The sequence below is a fragment of the Coturnix japonica genome, chromosome 11 (genome assembly GCF_054131305.1).
Source record: "Coturnix japonica strain WE chromosome 11, WE-NBRP24, whole genome shotgun sequence".
Lineage (NCBI taxonomy): Eukaryota > Metazoa > Chordata > Aves > Galliformes > Phasianidae > Coturnix > Coturnix japonica.
In genome coordinates this window covers 25878195-25899526 of record NC_140673.1, presented here as the reverse complement: position 1 = coordinate 25899526, position 21332 = coordinate 25878195, and the positions used below count along the sequence as shown (strand labels likewise).

The following is a 21332-nucleotide window of genomic DNA, read 5'->3' as shown; positions in this document are numbered from 1 at the left end:
AAACACCACCGTTTCCCTCCCAACCAGCCCTTTGAGATAATTCCCCCCTTCTCCAGAGACTTCTCAAAACAAGTCTCCACGTCTGAAGCCTTGGGTTTCATTTCATAAACAGGATGTAAAAACCCGAGTGCAAATCAGGATACTGTCATTGCCACATGGGCTGCAGTGCTTATCAGGAAAACCTTCGGAATATTCCCAAGCCCCTTTCTTCACAGGAGTGGACCTAATTTTTAGACCAGGCATCTTCTAAGTAGGCACAAAATACAAACAAGAAGCAGCCAAACAGCAGAATCCCAGCCAAAAGGTATATATTAGTCATGGCACAGCTAGGAAGGAAGGGAAGGGCAGAATCTGGTGTCTGTGCTGCTCCAGTTACCACATCTTTCTTACTTATTGCTCAATCCTTTAAAAGACACAACACAAACATCCTTCAGATAATCATCAATCTTACACATCAGCCTGTTTCTCCTACAGCACCTCTAAACATACACTTCTCTTCCAAACTGTTCCTCTCTCAAAATTTCGAGCCTATCTGGAGAAAAAGTTTGGTAGGGACTCTACTAATCATAGAGACACACTGCCTCACAAAGGGAAAAGAAAGTAACCTCACAGAATCATACGATGGCTTAGGTTGGATGAGACCTCAAAGGCCATCCAGCTCCAAACCCTGCAGTGGGCTGGTTGCCACCCAGCAGATTAATACGCTGCTCAAGGGCCCATCCTGCTTGTCCTTGGGCACCTCCAGGGATGGGGCATTAACCCAGTAACACTGTGTGTCAGCTTAACAGATGAAGAGCAAGCACAAGAATGAAAAACAATCCAATCCCCAAAAGGCATTCAGCAGCCTGAACATCTCCATAAATGTAGATTTAATTTACTTATCCAAATCACAGAGGGGACATGACAGAGATGACTTAAATGTGGATTCCCAGACTCAAATATACTGAGTACTAAAAAAAAATGATACCTTACTCTCAGAATCATACATGGCATAATACTAGTTAGTTTTAGAAATCTTTAAGAACCACAGCCATTTGTTTTTCAGTTTACAGTCTGTAATTACCATAACAGTAAGAACATCTTTCTTATAAGTCTACTTTCTCTGAACATACTCGTGATCCTGAGATCTGTGTTGGATGTAGATGGTTTACAAAAGACTCCCCAACAAAACATCTGTTATATCATTTTCCCTGCCATGAAGGCTAGCAGTTAAAGGCTGAGTAGACAAGTATTTCCACAGGAAAATTACTTGGGTCACCACTATATATGAGATGATGTCTCTGCTAGATAAAAAATTACTTTCCCCAGCTATTAATACATTTGCAGTGTGAGAACACACACAAAAAATATCTTTTGTAAAAAAACTCAATTTGTTCCAACTTTTCTTCTGCAGTTTTGGGAGCTACTTTAAAAGAGTCCTATGTCTCTGTCTTCTTCACTCATTCTGGCACTTCTTGAATCCTTAACAATGATTTGCCAGCATTTTCTTTAACAGATACTGAATTATTCATCCTCAACCAGTGGCTTATAGCACGAAGTTGGACACTCTCCACCTCAGTTACTGTCAAGCCTGACATTCATCTCTGCATTTCCAAGTCCTCCTCTACAGGTTCACACTCTTTGATTACCAATCATCTTAAGCCATGTAAATCCAGCAGAGACCATCTCGATTTCCAGGCAGTGAGCAGGAAGTGACTCTGAAGCAGAAACGCTGGATCTAAGTATCCTGACTTGAGAAACGTGTGTGTGAATTCTACCTGACACCACATCTTAGCCATATTCCTGTCTGCAATCTAAACCCTCTTGAGACATCAGAAAAAAGAACTGCAGAAGTGCAACTCTGTTAAAAAAATACTCTGTCCATATTACAGTTATCTCTAAGTCAGTCAGACATTTATTTAGATTTTATTAAGATAACTTCATCAAAAACACCATATAAAGAAAAAGTGATCAAAGGTTGTAGATGGTGGGTGGAAGACAGCAGTGAGTCACACTCACCATGAGGAAAAGCACTGAGCCTATAAAAGCACTGCTAGTACGTCTGTGAAAAAACCAGCTTTCTCCCCACAACAGCACTTCTGCAATAAGACCTGAGCATTCCAGAGGTCAAACCAACATTATTTGTTGTAACCTTGGGGGCAGGAGAAGGAAAGTTGCAAAGTTTTCAAGCTTTTAACCAGGGAGCTGTCAGTAAAGCTTTTTAATGCAGAAGAATCACCTTCTGGATCATCCAAAAACAGCTGTGTGGTCTCACATCAACACAAATAACAAATAATAAGAATTGAACTCAATTTTAACAGGGAATATTACAGGCAACAGCCTTTTAAGAACAATGGGAATCAGTTATTTGGAACTCAGTCTTTGAAGTTCATAGGCAGATGCTATTCACTGAGATAGACAGTGCTTCTAAAGGGAGCAGGTAAAAGAGTATGTTTGAGTCCCCACCTCTCCAGTATTCTTACCTAAACTTTTTGCTTATTATATATCCACTGGAAAAAACTTCTCTGACTACATCTGCAATACCATCTTCCAATTCTTTGTGTAAGAATTTACCAGCTTCCATTCTCTTCACTTTTGTTTTCTTCTTTCCTGGTAAATCAAACAGCATCTTTGTATAATGCAAGATATGTATTTAACAATAGCTGCCTATTATGGAGACTAATCAGGGAGAAAGAGCACTCAAACAAAAACAAATAGCTCTGATATGAATGCATTTCCATTTCCAGACACTAAAACTAGCTTCCTACAGCTTTCATTTTAGACTAATTTTTGCAGAGATACAACTCCGCAGAATCCAAAGGAAGTAACACAGTATATGTTTTACAGTGAAATAACCACTTTCAGATAGATTTTGTAAGATGCTTTCCATACTCAAGAGAAACATTTTACTTCAGTTCTCAATAAGTCAATAAATTTGTCAACAAAAACAGATTTCAAAGCATTATTAGAAGCTTATTTCACAGCAACAAGAGCAACCATATTTATGTTCTGAAATAGAACACATGACCGACTGACTGACGGTTGTAGCAACATACTGTATCTGTGAATTACACTGCTCACAGGAACTGTGTTCAGGAATGTACAATGGAAGCAGGAGATAGGTTCAAGATGTCTCAGAGGAGACTGAATTACAGACAGATGTATGTAACAGCATGTCCAGTCAAAATGAATTAAAGCAGAAACACACATAAGAAAATAGACTGAGATGACCAAATCATCCTGTTACAATTAACATACCTTGCAGGGACACCTGTGGCTTTCCAAGATAAGAAATCTGGAAGATCAAAGAAGTAGCCTGCCTTCTCCCAGCATGACTCTTGTAAGTTCTAACAAAAAAACATTAGAGAAATACAGATATTAGAGGCCAGACACGAACACATCCTTATTGCAATGGAAATTAAGAAAACTGTTGTGTGAAAATGCTAATTTTTCCAAATCCAATATTCTAATTTCTCTCTGTATTCCTGCACTTCTCAGTTTGCAGTGATTTACAGCTTGAAGAACTGAGTCCTTCTGCCACTACAAATTGATCATAAGAGCTTCCCAAGAAGAGTTAATGGAGGTGCTTGGTTCAGATCAGTAATGTGGGATCTTTCAGTTCCTATCAGCTGCTCCGTGTCAGAGCAAACAGGCACAAAAATCAGTAGACAACTTACTTTAAAAACATTTGCTCAAATAATGCCTTACTTTCCAAAATAAACCATTTTATCTTTATTATTTCTAAATGTTGAGTACAGGAAAAAAACAAATACCTCTGTGAGCACAGAACAAAGCTTTACAATCTATTAGGCCAGTTGATCAACGCAATTAAGAACCTGTAAAGCTTCTAGTGAAGCTTCACCCTACCAAATTGCTTTAAAAACCTCCAGCAGTATTTTAAATAACTGAAACAGTGGCTTATCTAAGAGTACAGCCTAGCTGGGGTCTCAGGGGCACAGAGCCCTGTTAGGAGGCATAGTTTCATCAAAAACATACATTATTAGGTCAACAGTTACATCTAGCAGGCTATGACAGAGCTGGAGAGGTACTCTAGAAATTATTTGGGGCATCATCTCCATGCAAGAAATCTAAGAGGTGATTTGCTTGCTATACCATCTATTTTTTATTTCACATCTTACTATTGTCATCTACTCTTCAGAAGTTCAGGCAAAGACTCTTATAATAGATTGCAGAAGCAGAGGGTTTTTTAGAGAAGTATTAATCACTGAGTGTCTCAATAGCTTACTGAACTTAAACAAAAACAAAACAAACTGTGCAATTATAACTTTTTAACATAAAATATATAAGCTTTGCATGCCTGTTCCAAATTTGAGTGCTGTTTACCCACTAGATGTACATGGCAACTACTTTATAAAAATTAAGCTTTTCAGTGCAATGCAAAGGTGCTTCTTAGCTTAGTATACAGGTCATTCATCCTACTTCGATCATACAAACCATTCTGCATTGGTCTTCAAGAAGCAACAGAAATAGATCAGCTATTAGTGTTAATCATAAAAGATATTAAATTAAGAACAACTGTGCCCTTTGAGCAAATCTGCTTTATCAGAGATACTCCCTGGGTCCTTATTCTATTACTTGAAGAATTCCCAAAAGCCACATGTTAGTGACATTAAAGTATTCTGTTTCATGAGCATCCAAATGATTCATTCGTTGCCATCTCCATGCTTTGTCATCACTAATTAGTAAAGAAAGACAAAAAAACCCAGAGCATATCCTGATGCTTTTTCCAAACAAGTTTTTTAAAAAAGTCTCCATGTTTTTGACACTCACTTAAAGTCGATTTAATTTATTTTTACTCATAGTCAGAAATCTGTGACCACATTAAAAGCTCTGTGGATAAGATCCGGGAACATTCCCAGTACTGTATTCATATCCTGCATCTCAGCCAAACTCACTTCTAAAGAAACTCATTCAACCTTTCAACTGAGTGGTACCCCTAGATCCTTCTTTCTTTCAAAGACAAAACAATCACAGAATCACATGGGTTGGAAGGGACCTGCAGGGACTGAGCCCAAACCTCTGCTACAGTAGGAACCCTACAATAGATCACACAGGTAGACATCCAGCTGGGTCTTGAGTAGCTTCATAGAAGGTCACTCCACAACCACTTGGGGCAACCAGAAAGTACAACACTTCTCAACAGTTATTCAGGAATATCTGGAGATTTTACAGTAACTGTGGGCAATGAGTTTAAGAATTATGAAGCACAGAATCTTTCAGTCTTCCTACACAAGAAGGATAAAAGTGAGAGTGAGGAGAACTGAGTGAGGTCAAGGAATAGATAGAGGATGCCATTTTTGCCAAGTCAAAAGATGACCATGAAGCCATGCTGCACAATTTTGTTAGGCCAGCTGTTCACCAATGAGTCGAACTGAAATATGGAACTTCACACAAGCTCTACTATGCAACAGGATTTTTCAGAGACACATAAGAGCTTTCAGATTTGTACTCTAGTGCTTTATTGAGGTAGTCTATTTCTGTATTGGAAACTTCTGCTTTTACTAAGTCTGTTATTTTCTTGTAAGATTAAGTGATCATCAGACACCTAATAGTAGTGAGAATGCTTTCTCCCCATACCAGAAGTAAAATATACATTCGAACAACAAAACTCCCCTGACTTTCATAATTGCTAATATAGACTAAACGTGAATTGGATAATATTAAATGTCACTACAGACAGCTTTTACATCCAAACTCTGCTGGCCACTGGATTAATTTAAAATGGGCTTGAAGTAGAACTTACGAGTTAGCACAGGGTACTGGTCTGTATTTCATGGCTTCTTATCAGTCAAAAGCCACACATTCCCAAACCATTCCAAACTGGTGTGTGAGAAACCTAGATTAAAACCAGCAGGGACAGATGGAATCAGAAAGATGTTTTACCGTTCAGAGTAAAAAACAAAAAGTTGGTATGAGCATCCAAGGTCAAGATCCAAGGCATCTGAAAATGAGACACACTTGCTGAATAATAGTCTGCTTTTCCCAATCCAACCTGAATTTTGAATCCCAGTTTCCCAGGCAATCTGTACGAACAGACTGAAGACAATACACACACTTGTGAGGATATAGGAAACTGATGCCCCACACCCTATTCCAACTCAAAGCAAGAACTTAGAACTTATATCTCCCAAACTTCTGAACTAATGCCAAACCATGTGATAGAGCCCTTCTCAGACACCCAAGATAAGCCATAGGCAGTATTAAAACCTTTGCTGGAGCCAAGGCTGCAAACCAATCAGTTTTACAATTATAAGCTGCACTCAGATAACTGGTAAAAAACCCCTTAAGGCCTTAACTGTGTTTTTGGGGCTGAGGTGCCACCTGAGAAAGTAAGCTGTAAGGATAAAGCTACTGTCAAAGGTGGGAAAGCACTGCTTTGGTGCATCACACTGTCTCCACAGTCAAGATGCTGTCTTAGACATCTGCAGGTGTTTCCAAATCCCTGAAGCAGCCTTGGTGTAGCACCAGAATATCATAGTGCAGGTCAGACACTGCCATGTGCATGACAGAAACACCAGCGTTACCAAAAGCTGAGTTGCTGGAGCTGTAAAAAGGGATTGAACAAAAATCTGTGGGAATAAACTTCATCATATTGTAACAGAGTCAAGAGATTCTCAGAGGTGCAGGTGTTTCAAACATTCCAGCTGCTAATCCTGTTTTGTTTTTTTTAAAGGCTATTTTGCTTGATTAGCAACTGCTACTAAAAGCCTGACTGAACAGTCCAAAGTACAATGCAAACATGTCCAAATTATGTATCGGTTTTGATAGCAAAAAGCTGTTAAAGCATTTATAAACAGTCCTTATCAAGAATTCACTTTCAAACCCAGTAGCTTGTATTCTTTTTGCATAATATGGAGTTGGGACTTCTTTTTATTGATAAAATCTTACCAGTTCCATTCAACAAAACAAACTCAGCTGCAAATGCAATAAGGGAGAGGACATGCAGGAATAAATATGCTGCTGCCAAGCAAACGCCCCACCATAGCGAGGAAAATACATGTTTTAATTGCTTCTGCAAATTATCCCACTGGCTGATAAAGCTGCAAGTCATGGGTGTACAAAAACAAACTAAAAGAATGATGATGCATAAAAACGTGGCTGTAACTGAAGATGTGAACAGAAAGATCACCGAGCAACGTGCCATAAGAAATACAAAGAAAATAAACTAAGAATTATCAATCTTGGTTATTAATTGCAAGGGACTTCATTTACTCTGTGACTTCTTGCTCTAGGGAGGATCTTCTTTGCTCTTTCTCACCATACTTAAATATGAGGCATGAAAACACACTATAGGAAAACTGCATTCCATCTGGGGACAGTTGCCAAGCAAATACCTATTCCCAGTTCAGCGTGCTCCACCCATCTGGACTGTGCTACAGCATATGGGATGGATGTTTTTTACAAATAGCTGATTTCTAATGCCATTAATATGACAAAAATGTAACAAGCATCCTCCTGTTTTGGCACAAGCCACAATTAAATCTCCAGCCAAAAATTAGTAAACAAGATTCTTTCTGCTACCTTGGGGGGAGAAAAATGCTAACAGATTAATTCTAGAGGAGGACCAACAGCCACCCCAGACTTGGCAAGATAATTCGAAAAACAATAGAAATCTAAGGAAATTCTAGCAAGGTAAGTGAATTATCTGGTTATTCTGAAAGATGCAGTAACTGAGGACTACTTTCTTTTTCACTCAAGTTTACATTTTCACTTATCTTACAGAGTTCAGGAAGACTTTGTCAGCATTATCCTTCAGCTGGTTTCTAAATATTTGTGAAAGGATAAGGCTTCTTTTTTTCAGCTTTATCTATAACATTCCACGCTCTTAATTCAGCTGACAACATTCCAGATTCAAATGTGACTGTACCTACAGAAAGTAGATTTAAAAGAAAAATCATGCATTCGTTTTGGTGTACACATATTGCAGATTTAACAGTGGGCCCTCTCAGCACACAAGGGGCAAAGAAATCAAGTGCTGCTTTTAAGTGGGTTGCTAATGTTAGCAAGAAACCCCCGAAGGCAGCCAGCAGCTGCACTCAGTTGATCACTTACTGCAAAATGACCTACACACAGACTTCACGTGCAGTGCTGACTTTGCCATATGAACACTTATCTTCAGTCACAGACATCAGGACCTCCAATTAATTTCATGTAGACCAGCCTCCAGATGCCAGGGGATAAAGCGATATAGCAGTGCTCAAACTAAACTGAATGTAAGGTAATACAATTCAAACTAGATATCGCAAAGAAACCTATTAGGTGCTCCACAGTTTGATTTCTTAATTTGAAATCAAAATGGGATAGAGTGAAATAATTAAATGAATAGAATACGCTCTGAAGCCTCTACTTTCTGGTTAGTTTTCTAACTAGAAACTAAAATATAAAGAGATTAAGAGAGACACACCAAATCAAATACTACATGGAAAAGAACATCAAGAAGAAGCTGATGGGAATAACTTGTAATTTGGAAGAATAACTGCAACATCCCTCCGCAAATAAACACAAGTCATTTATAACAGGAAAATTATAAGAGAGAAAGACCAGTATCTACTTCTTGTAAGTCAGCTCACTCGTCATGGTGAATGAGGTCATTTATTCAGTTTAAATTCTAATAATAAGAGATGACAGAAAAGGAAAAGCACAGTTCGGTCACCCTCCCCCCTTTCTCCTTCTCATTACTTCCAAAAACTCACAGTACATTTGATAAGTGATATTCTTTAGGAATACCTAAAATTGTTTTGATGAAAATTCAAGTAATAGTAATTCCTTTCCAGAAACACAATGTCAGGTAATGATAGGGGAGATTCAGGGTAGGTGTTAGGAGGAAACTTTCCACTGAGAGGTTGGTGAGGTGTTGGAGTAAAGCTGCAGAGCCCCATCCCTGGAGGTGATCAAGTTCAGGCTGGAAGGGGCTCTGGGCAACCAACTCTAGTGACTGATCTAGTGGGTGTCAACCCTGCCCACAGCATGGGGTTGGTGCTCAGTGAGTGACCTTTGAGGTCCCTTCCAACCCAAGGCATTGCTCTGAACCTGGCAGAAAGTACCTTACATTTGGCCAAACATCAACACCAAACATACAAACTAGACTAGAGGAGGTTTTGAAAAATTCAAGTGGTGAGCATTTTTCCTTTTCTCTGACAGTTATTGTTCAAAGTCCGTATGTAATCCTGTAACACAAAACACGAGAAAGGAGTGGAGTTCCACGTTTTGAGCAGAGCAACTCCCTCCTACAGATGATCTACTTCCTAGAGACAACATGCAACTACATTGTTCTCTTCCTTGTCCCCTGCACTTTGCATATCTCTGAGCTCAACACTAAGATAGTGTAGGCATTAACAAAGAAAATGATATTAATCATTACTAAAAACACTCCACAATATTAAAGGTACTCACTTCCTTTAACCACAACAACTTAGGAGGCTGCATTTCCACAGACATCACTCCCCCAACATAGCTCAGAATCCTGTGCTGCGTTGCATTGATTCGGTCTACTTGACTGACTGCGCGATGATCCATCCACATAATAACATTCCTACTGTTTTGCCCTTTAGAACACAATAAAACAAAGATTGTTTTAAGTCCCGTATAACTCCACCACAATACCCTACATCACTAGGCTGTAAGTTAAGAGAAAACTATCCTAAATTCTTTCAAAAATACTTTCATGGGAGTAGTTTACAAAAATATGTTTATTTTGGATATGGAAGGCAAAAGCATTCAGCAAGTCAGTGTGACACATCAGAACAAAAACCAAAACAGATTTTAATTAAATTAACCTACAAAAGACCTACTCAACAGGTGAGGGAATAATCCAAGCAACACTTCACATTACTCTCTTGCCAAGTATTCTGACACTCAGCTCCACAGAAGAGCCACTCATGCATTTCAGTCTTGAAAACATACTCCAAGTCAGGTCTATGAGGAATGAGACTATGCTGAATATGGGTTCAAACACAATTCAGACCTCCAAAACTGCCTGAACTCAGATTAGCACATGCCCAGTGTGACAATATTTTGTCTGTTCTCATCTTACATTTGATACCATTGTTCTTGAGGATATCAGACAGCAACAAATGAGAACTGAATTTGACTCAGACCAAAATAGCCCCAGACATTATTAGATACCGAACAGATCAAAGACTCTGAATCTGAAAAATAAATAATCTTTCCTAAATTTAGCAAAGGACATTTTGGGGACAAAGCTGCTTTTTTGTTTTTGTTTTCCCTTTAGAAGGACAGGAGATGACAAATAAATATGAGAATAGAAAGGGTAAAACAACAAAATTGTGATTATGGCTCTATAACTACTGAGTTAACAGACATCCAGTCATAAATGGGATTATGTGAGAAAAAAAATAAGGCTTCTGAAGCACCGACTTAAAAAGTAATAAACACTTCATTTTTTTTTTAGATAAAGGTACCAATCTGTTTCAGAGGTTTGGCAGTGTCCTAGACAAAGACAGGACACCAGTGTAACAAAATACACAAGCTCAGCCTCTGGCTTGCAACTCCATGACAGAAGAAGCAGTTAGGGTATACTAATGCTAGATACATGTCTAGCAACCCTTTAGGCAGCATGGACAGGTATTCACACACACAAGAAAAGCCATGATTAGTAAAGTCAGAATGAGGATAAAACATGTAAAAATTAGAAATGAGCAGAGACTTCTCTAAGAGGCAGTCTCTCTGATCCAGTATGACGGAATTTGGTGTTAGGATGCCAAATATTTAGCACACAGAAAGCAACTCATCTCACTTCTGTGCTGGAGTCCTACCTTGTGAGTTGACTGCCAAAGGTTGGAATTGTTTATCCAAGACAACAAGGGAACACGTAGCATCAAATCCAACCCCTCGAATCTGGCTGGCATCAACACCACAGATGACTTTCTGCAATTATGAAAAACATACACAAATACAAAGAAATCCATATATATGGTCTACCACATGAACCAATGAGCACAGAAAACAAGTTACAAGTTAGAGTTTTTGTTACAAAATGAAGGGTCTCAAAAATAAATTGCTGTCAAGTTGGTCAAAACCTAAAGCAGTGCTAATAGGCCTGTAATGCACATCTCTTCAGGAACTCTGCTATCAAGAGTTTGGAAAGCATACGTTCAGAAAATAATCTGAAAAACTCATCACCCCCAAAAGAACTCAATGTCATGGCTTGAAGCAGCACTGGAGAAAAATATATAACTTCTACACGGATCAAACGCCACGTGAAGTTGCAAGGCATCTAAAATGTAATGCAGTAATAAATTGCCATCTCACAGCAACAATAAAAATATCATTATCTTAATTAGTACTGTAACGAAAGACTTCAGACTTGCCACAGTGCCAGTGTCTTATTGGCTTTGTAAAGCCAAAGTTCCAGAGACCATATTTTAACCACTTATATTTAAGAGATTGCATTTAAAGAGTAAGAGAAAAGTAATTTACAAAGAGAAAAATGAAGTAACTCTCTCTGCCTGTAACATCAAGCTGCTTTCCCAGTTGTTCCTGTCACAATACCCTTTTCCTTCCCCTGCCCTCACCACTTGTCTCCTTCATCTCAGAGCATCTCTGCAGAGCCGGGCTCACTGATGTTTGAAAAGGCTGATCAATAGCAAGAGAATGAGGAAACTGCCCATCTGCAAATTACAAAGTATATCATGAATATTTAAATAAATAACTTTAGATCATGGTACAGGCTGTGCCTTTCCTATGGGGGATGAAATAGTCTGCATGTAGACGGCCGAGCAAGGTCAGTCATTTACTTTTACTACCAACATGTACAGTCTATCCTTGGATCCCTTATAATAAGGTTTGTTTCAGTCTATTTTTAAGCTTGATACTATCTACAAATACATAAAATTTATTTCAGTTTTATAACACCAGACAAATGTCATAATGAGGTTCACGGGTGACAGAGATCATACGAGGCACCACCCATAAAACAGACTGAACTCCTCTACAATAACTGCTCCTTTTTGGCTGCAGTGCAACACCATGCACACCTCTAAAGATATGCATTATCAGGTTCTGAGCAACCTTCACTCCTCAAAGAAACTGTTTGTGGATAAAACATACAGCAGTGAAACAAAAATCCCTGCTGTGAATCCCAAAGGCAGCAGTGAAGTCCTCCTTTAGACCTAGGAAAGGCTTTCCTCCTCTCTTCAGTTATAACACTGTGGCCTTCTGCTCCTCACTTGGATATCAGACACTGTGAAGCTACATATCCTAAAGGTGCCTTGAATGTATGAAGGTAATTCCATGTTAGACAGAAGCATGGCAGAATTGAATGATAAAGGCCAGTGACTGAAAGATTTCCAACTTTCAAACTTTGAAGCACTGCTTGAAGCAAATCTCCTTCATTTCTTTTCCTTCATGTACCTTGGTGACTGCACAACAAGCAGCCCATATGTCAGCAGAGGATTGTTCATAGTGGTCTTGTTGAGGTTCCCAGATTTGTATTGGTTGTTCTGCGTGCATCACTACTGTCCCAAACTCGTCTACCAAAGCAGCACGAACACTTGCCGATCCAACATCAATTCCAACATAGTATTTCACAGATGCCGGCCTCTTACTGTCCATTTTCAGTAAGGCCTGTGAGGAAAAATAAAGTAAACAAATAAACAAACAGAGCTTAAAAAACTGATAAAATAACAAGCAAGTCTTCACATCGCATTTTTCAATTAATTTGAGTTTCCAGGTCTTGAGTAAGTTGCTCTGGTTTTATCTCCAATGTTTATAGCTGGCTCTACATAAGGGGGTTGGACTGGATGATGTCCAGAGGTCTCCTTCAACCCCTGGGGTTCTCTGATTCTGATTACATCTAAGTTGCACGGCACAGAAGTTCCTGAAAAGCACAGTGTAAATTTGCATGTAAGAGTATGCACGCTCTGATAAAGCTCATGCACACACACAGCCAAGGAACTGAGCAGCAGTCATACACAATCATATCTATATAAAAGGAAAAAGAAGGAAGGAGGCAGGGAGCAAAGGAAAAGGTATGGATGCAAACTCAGCCATAACTGGGAGCTGATGCCTTGCACATTCAACCCAGAGACTCCTGTGTTTTCCTGAATTGTGGCAGATGGGAAAGCTGCTAAGAAGCAGTAAATTGGATTCCCTTGTGAAAAAAAACAGGAAGTAACACCACAGCCATGTCAATGCATCAATGCCAACAAATTAGACTCCTGACGCAGTGAAAGGGGTTGTGTGCCTGGCTCTGCTGAGCTCTCAACTGAAGCAAGATGAAGAGGCAGGAGCCAATGCCTCCCATGTAGCCAACAAGCCAAGGAGTGGCAAATCACTGCTGGATGAGACAGTGAGTCAGGCTGAATTCTGCCGAGTCTGAAAACTGTTTGCTCCTCCCCCCAAGCAGTGGTGTGATACTGAGAATTAAAATAGCTGAGCAGTAACCTGGCACATCCTTGCCCAACTTCCAGCCTTGCAAGGGAAAGAAAAAAGACAACTGAAGAATAAACTGCTTAACTTTCTAAGAGCCATACACTAGGAATCCACGTGAGTTTAAGGACTTAGAAAATAATTTGCTGAAATTACTTCATTAAATTATAAGAACATCCCAGGAAATGGGTGCCTACTTACTGGCAACCTAAAAGAACAAAGTGAGCCTAAATTGATTGATTTCATTATTCACAATGAGTTGCTTACTTCAATGCATCACATTTAAGTAAATGACATTTTATATAGTGACAAATGCACTGTACTTAATTCCTAAGCTTGCCCTTAATTAATAGTAAACATTAACATTTAATCAATCTGGGAAATGTTAATTAAGAGCTGATACAAAGTGTTTGATGGGTCACACAAGCACCACGTCAGTGCTTGTATGAATCTGCTACCAAAACTCTGAAGCATACAAAACTCAGCTGGTGCTTTAAGAAAAGGAAAATATAAGTTATCATTTAAATAGCAACAAAACAGCCGTACCTGAAACCAGGCCAACTGTCCCAAACAAGTGATTTGGAGGACATCTGTATGTAAAAGACTGGTTGTTTAGGGAGGAAGGGGAAAGATTCTGAAAGTACTGCTTAGCAAGACAATAAGGTTGTTCACATTTCAAATTAAGCCTACATATGATTTTTTTGGGCAATAACCAATTTTACTGGCTCAGTATATGCAAAGCATGATAGAAAAAGCATTGGAACCCCGAACTCTTATTCATTCAATAACAGAAACTAGATTTAAAACAGATATCTATCAAAGCAAGAAGGTACGCTTCAGTACTGATAGAAACCCGAGCCACTCTCCTTCACCATCCTGATTCTGTATGGTAGATTAGGTGCAATACACACTAATCTTGCTAAGCAAGGTCATCTGCTCAAGAGATGAGCAATCAGCTAAAAATAATGGTGTGCCATGAGGCTAACACACCTAGAAGCATTGGCAAGAAAGCTCGCTTTATTTGCTTGTCCCTGGCTCTATGACCTGGTCAGGCTGACAAAAGCTAATGCCTCCGACAAGAAGAGGACAATCCTCCTGCTACCGGTGATTAATAGTGCATCTGTCAGCTGGGATACTTACAGCACTCTGCATCTTCCTCCTAACCCCCAGCTGTAAAAAGAGTTCTAAAACATCCTTATCAACAGATGATGTTCACTTTAATTTTGCACTCAGCCTCCCCAAAGCTGAATAGCCTGGCTGTAGGTGCTGCTAGCTTCTTGCTAAAAGGTTTACTGTAAGAAATTCCATGGAGCTATCCCTGCTGCTATCTCACGCATTTCCCAGTTCTCCCCTAGTTTGGCACTGCCTTCAGCTGCTGACTCATAAGAAGAGAGTAAGCCACAAGTTGCAAAGCTGATTTCATTTTTTTTTTTTTAAACATAGGCAAATCTTTCTTGCTTTTCACAAACAGCCAAAGGAATACTTCACTTTATATCCTGCCTTCTCACACACAGCTTTACTCCCAATTACTTCCCCTCCCTGCAGGGCAGCACTGATGTTCGCTTATTAGTGTATTCTGCTGGTTAGAGAACAAATTTAACAGATGTTAGAGAATTAAGCTCATAGTACCACCTACTCAGCACTTATAATTATAGCTTTGCATTGGATTCTTCCCACAAACATTTGAGATCTGGAACGCAATCAGCCCATGTAATGTTTACTCTTTTCTCCTTACTAAGCAACCAGGATGCACACATGTGAGTGATCGTGCAGGACACCAAGTTCATCTGTGTGCTCAAGCAGCATCTATCAGTTTACCAATATCCCTTGTTTTATTTCTGTAAATTGATGGATGCGAGCAAGAAGCCATTATGTGACAGATCTAAAAAGCAAACACAAGAAACCTATTTTAAACTGTATTACTCTGAGCAAAAGAGAAATTATATCATTATAAAGAAATATTTTGGAGTCTTACAGAAAAAGGCTAAAAGTAAAAGTAAACCTTTCCTCAAGCACAGCAAGCAGCCAATGCTGTTCAAAGTATTGGGTCCCTACAAAAGGATCTGATCTGCTTGCAAAAACATCAGTGGTTTCCAAGGGCTTTTCTGGAATGCCACTCACATCCCACAAGAAGCACCGTCACCTCCAGGTCATAAGTGTCACCAACATGGAACTCTGCCTAGAGGTGCTTCTTGAGGACCTCAGAACTCAATAATGAGGCTGGCTGGAAATATTTAGCCTAAGTACTTCATTAAGAATTTGAAGATGAATGTTCTTATTCTGTTAAAGACAGAAGTCCTGAAAATGAACAGACACAGGTCAACACCTCGAGCACAATATTCCTAAAAGCACAGCAAATTATTTGATGCACTAATAACGCATGTCTGTGCAGCACTGTAGAGATGTGTAGGACACAGCTGGCAAACTCCTGCAGCCATGAAAAAAAGGCCCCTAGAACTTCAATCCAGCTTTGCCTGCCTGCTGCAGCCTGAGGCCTCATACGTATAAGTTATTATTTGTACTTGCAAGCAGAAAGAGAGAAGAGAAAAATAACAAATTTACAAAGACATCTCCAGTTTTACTATTTACTATGTTATTGTCCAGGACCAAACTGCTAATGCAGGACAAGCCAAATCTCCGAACGGTCTCTTTCTTTGCAAATCACAGCAGGGACAGAATGCCTTTCAAACAAGTGTTTATGATCAAAGAGCTGCAGCATATGATAAATATTTATATGGCCCATTAGATAATAGTCTACGTAAATATTATCCAAAATGCACACGCTGGAAACCACTGACTTCCCAGTTTATCCTTACACAAACGTGCTAGTTTTCCCACATAGGCAATGATAAAAAAGTGGGGCGTCATTTGTAACAATATTGGTGTTGTTTTTTTATTGTTTTTTTTTTAAGACAGAACATCCTTAAGATTAGTTAGATTAAATTAAAAAGACAAAGTACTAAGTAACCAGGTGAGCGTACATTACAACTACTAATTGCATTTGCCCTACCTTATTTCATGGTTATCAACCTGCAGACATACCTTTCTGTTAGAGCTACAGGACCGAAGGGCTGCACACACACACACACACACGCAGGTTGAAGCTCAGCAGAATTATTTCTCAGCTGCAAATATGGCTTACGTGGTTTCAAGAGATGAAATAAAAGGAATTGTGAAGGACTGGCATGTCTCCTTTAAACTTTGATCTTTGGAACGCTGCAGGCTGCCCAGACCCAGAGATCATGGGTAAACAGTATGTTTTTAGTAGTGCAGCTGTGCTTTTCTATGGATTACTGGGAAAAAGATTAACAGGCTCAAATTAGGTTTCATAATCTTAGTGTGAAAAGATCTGAATATGTTAAATAAAAGGTGTTTGTCAGTTGTAGAAAGGAGATAAAATGAAAAAAGCATTTTTGACATTACATATGAAATCCAATACTGTTGCCTTTCTACTAGGGTTCCAGTGAGCTAACAGAGCTGGTGGTAGAAGAGTGGCAATCACTGCTTGAATGTTCCTTTTCCAAGATCTTTGATTCCTGTGTAGATGTGAAGAGACAAAGGCACATTCCTGTGGGAAAGCGAGAGCAGATTGAAATGCTGAAGGCCAGTATTAATATAGAATAATACCATTCAATGCCCAAGGGACTGAGCTATAGCAATCAACAAGCACTTATTTTTCTGCTTTCCAATAGCAAACGAAACAAAAACAAGGAGCAACAGCACAACACGCCTCATCTCCCCTTCCTCTTCTCCAAATCAGGCATATAATAGATGTGATAATAATAATAGATAATAATAACTTCATAATGAAGGAGATCTCTGAGATTCAAAATTGGAGGATAACAAACTGGAGCGAATGAAAGCACGCTGGAAGGAGTACATCAATCACTGCCTTCTTCACTATAAACCAAATATTCCCCATCAGCTACCCATTCCCTAGTAAACACTGTGGAGCATTTTCACACCCTAAAACAAGGGAAAGCAGCTGAGCACAGTGGAATTATCTCACTTTGGTAGCAGAATCAGACCCCAGCACCTAGTCCCACAAGGCTCAGATTGTTCCCCCAAAGCTTTGCTGCTTGCCCTGCCCCCAGCACTGTAACATCATCTCAATAAATCCTACCACAGGTCTGGAAATATTCTACTACTTTCTAGTATCTGCTTTTTTCCCTGCTATAAATTATTCACTATGTACTAATCTTCTGTAATGTCTCTCCATATCTTTTTTTTCCCCTCTCCGTGTCCAAGACAGAACCATTACTTCATCACTACCTTCTGCCCTCTAATTCTGTCTTTTGTATTTTAAATACTTTCGAGCCAAACCACTTTCACCTACTCTGACAAAAAGCACATTGTGTCCCGATTCATCCTCGTGCAGCTTCACAGACCACGCCAAGCTAAGTCACTTGAAACAACAAAGTAACAGCAGCAGAAAAATACAAATGACTAAGCAAATCATTCCAATAAATCAGATCCAAAATTCATTTATTTTCAGTTTCTACTGCCTACCTACAGATCTCTCACAAACAGCAGAAAGATGTCAGCATGACCACTGTCAGCAGATATCGAGCTCATAGATGTTCAGCAGCGTTATTTGTCTTTAGAATCTGCTCTATTCCAGATTTGCACTAACACAGAGAAGTGATTCTGCCCTTCCAGTTCCACTCTTGAGCTGATGCTCGAAGCTACAGTCCATATTGTCACTGACCCAATAAGAGCAGTAGCATGCTGAACCCTGCACAGAGGTGCTGCGCTGGAGCACTGAGGTGCCCGTGAAAGATCAAGGTCTTCAAACTATGGGCAATTTGTGTAGTTTGGCCCTTAAGGAGTGTCTGCACAGAGGAATCCAGCCTGCAGAGGAATAAAGGCTGCTGCTCATCCTTGTCTTCTCTGGAAGGAAGCTCGGGGCTCCCACAGCTGCAGTGCACCCTGAGGCCCTGCACTGCAACCACCAGAGACAACGCTGCAGGATGCCTCACCAATTCCCAGTCTGCAGCCACAGGCAGAACAAACACTGACTAGTTCTCCCACTCCAAGATCTTTCTACTTGACAGTGGTAAACCTGCTCCACTTCTTCCCCAACTTGTTGCTACGCCTCACAAAAGCAGTCAGTTCAACCCTCTGCTCTGCTGCTTGTCTAACTGCACAACAGCAGGAAGCAGCTGCAGCCGGGAGCTCTCAGGAAAAAGGAAGGCCAAGCAAAGAACCACAAGAGCATTTAAATTAGAGATGAAGAGTGAAGGCACAGTCTATGAGGGAAATCCAGCAGCTCCAGCTCTCAATGGGGTTATCTTGACCCTACCTGGACAGGGCATCACTTCAAAAGCTTCAGATCCTGCATCCACTGAATCCACATGAACTCCCAAATTAGCAGTTCACGATTAGACTCCTGATACTTGTGAACATCACAGGTGCACTCTCAAGCTGCAGGATTTGAACACTTGCCATAACCTACAATTTGTCAAACAGAGGAAACGTTCATCAGCCCATGCCAAGACACAGTTCTCACGCTGGAAAACCTAAGGAATTAGGAGGGTATAGAGCTGCATTCTGGAGCAAACAAGCCTTGCTATCATGAGCTTCAATGCAGGTACATAAGCATACCTGGGTAAATGAAGTTATTACGCTACTGTAGATATCAAGTTAGTCAGCTTTAGGTTAGTGCTGATACTGTAACTGTTCACACTGGTAGTGTTCAGTGCTCCATCAAGGACAAACTTGGCCCTAACTGTGCAATTACGTATCAGTACATCAGGATAAAAATAATTTGTTCTGAGTTCATAGCTTTACAAAATGACAAAACATCAAAATTAGCATTTTGGCTGAAATCCACTGCGTTTCCCATCAAGGCTTACACATTTAAGCAACATCTGAACCAACCGTCTATAATTACTCCTGGCAGATCCTGGAACACTTAGGCCAGTTGGTAGTCGCAATAGTGAAATCAATTTTTAAAGACATGCCGTAAACCACTTCTATTAAAACACTCAGCCCAGGAGCAAACACGTCTATTAGCTGAATACGGGGTTTATCATACAGTATTTGTTCACTGTTCCATGGTGAGAGCATGGAAAGAAAGACAGTTGTAGGTAATCTGTCACTTTAAAATTACACATTCATATGGTCTACAACATGAAAAACACCGCCTTGAAGCTCCTCTCACAAACACTCATGAGCAAGTGAGGCTGTGCATTAGAAGAAATACATTAATCAGATATCTAGATACAGCATACAAGTACAACATGTCTACATCCGCTTCTTTTGTTAAGATTAACAGCTGTTCATCTGAATGCAGTGAGTTATCTTCCTCCTCTCTTCTCCCTACATACACAGCTCTTACTGGGGGGTACTGTTTCTATACATGCAAAATCTGCCCTCTTAACGCTCCTATCACTCTGGTAATCTCAAACTCCTACAAGGACAAACCCCAGTGGGTATCAGTCCATTGCTTTTCTGTATGTTCCTTCAGTGACTTTTGAAGCCATCAGCTTCTAAACTTGCTTGCACCAAAAAGCTGAAGGTCATAGATTTTGCAACTTCACTTTCTATATAGTCTGAATACCTCCCACTTCACGTGTGGAAATACAGAGGGGAAACAGTAGACAGCCCAAAGCGTCAACCTGAAGATATTAACAAGAGCCAAGCAGACAACACTGACCAGAGACTTCCCTTCAAAAACAAAGCTCAGAAACTTATTTCTACATAGACCACGCCACTGCTATTGGCTTTGCATGCCAGGCACTTCAATATTCCAGTGGCACGTAGAAGGGAAAAACTGCAACTCGAATCACTACTAAAACCCAAGATACAAAGCAGGAACACACGTGGGAGCTATTCTGATCCTCTCCTATAAACCCACCGAGTTCTCAGACAGCAGACCAACCTCTAACAGAAACAAAAGAAGGCTTAAATAAAGCTTATGGGAAGAAAGAAGGCAGACTTACTGAGGAAATGCATGAAACAAACAGTGGGTGATTTATTGAAAAGAACCGGTATTTTCAAAAGAGCAGTTCCAAAGAGCGCTGTAACAAACACACAGCAGTGTAACAGAAGTGGCTACGAGTCCACAAGAAAGTTCCCAGCACATTACTGGCTTATTCAGTCTCTCCTGACACTATAAATTTGTTTCTGCCCTGATCCCTGATTCTTACAGCTGGGAACAGCTGTACCTACAAGAATCCAATTCCCTCCGCTTTCTTCTTTCATCCTCTTGTCCCAGGCACCTCTCCCAGAAAGAAAAACGTTAAAAAGAAAACAGAAAAAGAAAGAAGAAAAAAACCCACAAAGCCTTTTTTGCCCTATCCCGATACAGAGTCATGTAGAAAAGAGAGCCATTACAGCATTCAAGACACTTCAAAAGCACAGTGCATTTTAGTATTAAATTTCAATACATTTAGGAAAGTTAATTTCAGTAAGTTAAGCAAATGGCTCTGTAGGATAAGGGGAAAAAAATGAGGATGAAAAACAACTTTTGCTGTAACATCTCCATTTACTTCTGCTCAGGACCCTCAGAGGTAAGAGAGCCCTTTGCTTTCCTTCCCTGAGGTTTCTTTGTTAAGTGTTCTGCACAGAAACACTGTTGTTCAATGTATTAAACCAGCTATTAAGTCCCAGCACCTCTAGTGAGGAGCATCATGAACATCAGGGCCGGGCCGAGGCCTGGAGCAGCGCCGCACCAACAGCGCCCTGAGGGACCGCCCCGCCCGGCCTGCGGCGATCGGCGGCCACTTACTTGTCCAAACCGAAACACTGTGTGAGCTGAGCATGGAGCGGGCTCATATGAACCACGTTTTTCCTGACACGGCGATTTCCTGCTCCGGGCCGCTGCCGGGAAAGCCGCCGCCGCGTTCCCCCCCCCCCCCCCGGCCGGGCCGCTCCCTCCCGAGCGGAGGGGGATGAGGGGGATGGCGGCGCAGGCGCAGCGGGGCCTAACCCGTGCCCGG

At 40.3% G+C, this 21332-nt stretch overlaps 1 protein-coding gene across 50 annotated transcripts in view; it reads right to left on the bottom strand.

The window, feature by feature from the left end:
* The window catches only part of FGGY (FGGY carbohydrate kinase domain containing), a 264789-nt gene that overhangs the window by 87384 nt on the left and 156073 nt on the right, over window positions 1-21332 (bottom strand). For 23 of the 50 annotated variants that reach the window (XR_014932893.1, XR_014932895.1, XR_001556977.3 and 20 more), the window contains 4 exons: window positions 12373-12585; window positions 10776-10887; window positions 9394-9545; window positions 3238-3326 (listed from right to left, as the gene is read on the bottom strand). Coding sequence is in view for 21 of the 50 variants with exons in the window: in XM_085511841.1 (XP_085367967.1) it covers window positions 3238-3326; window positions 9394-9545; window positions 10776-10887; window positions 12373-12585 (566 nt within the window). In the remaining 29 variants the exon portion in view is untranslated. Of the gene's footprint in view, window positions 1-2462; window positions 2590-3237; window positions 3327-5743; window positions 5837-9393; window positions 9546-10775; window positions 10888-12372; window positions 12587-16431; window positions 16683-16812; window positions 16958-18691; window positions 18841-21121; window positions 21254-21332 lie in introns of those variants that run through there. The other 27 variants (XR_001556982.3, XR_014932902.1, XM_085511842.1 and 24 more) reach the window with 18 other exon arrangements.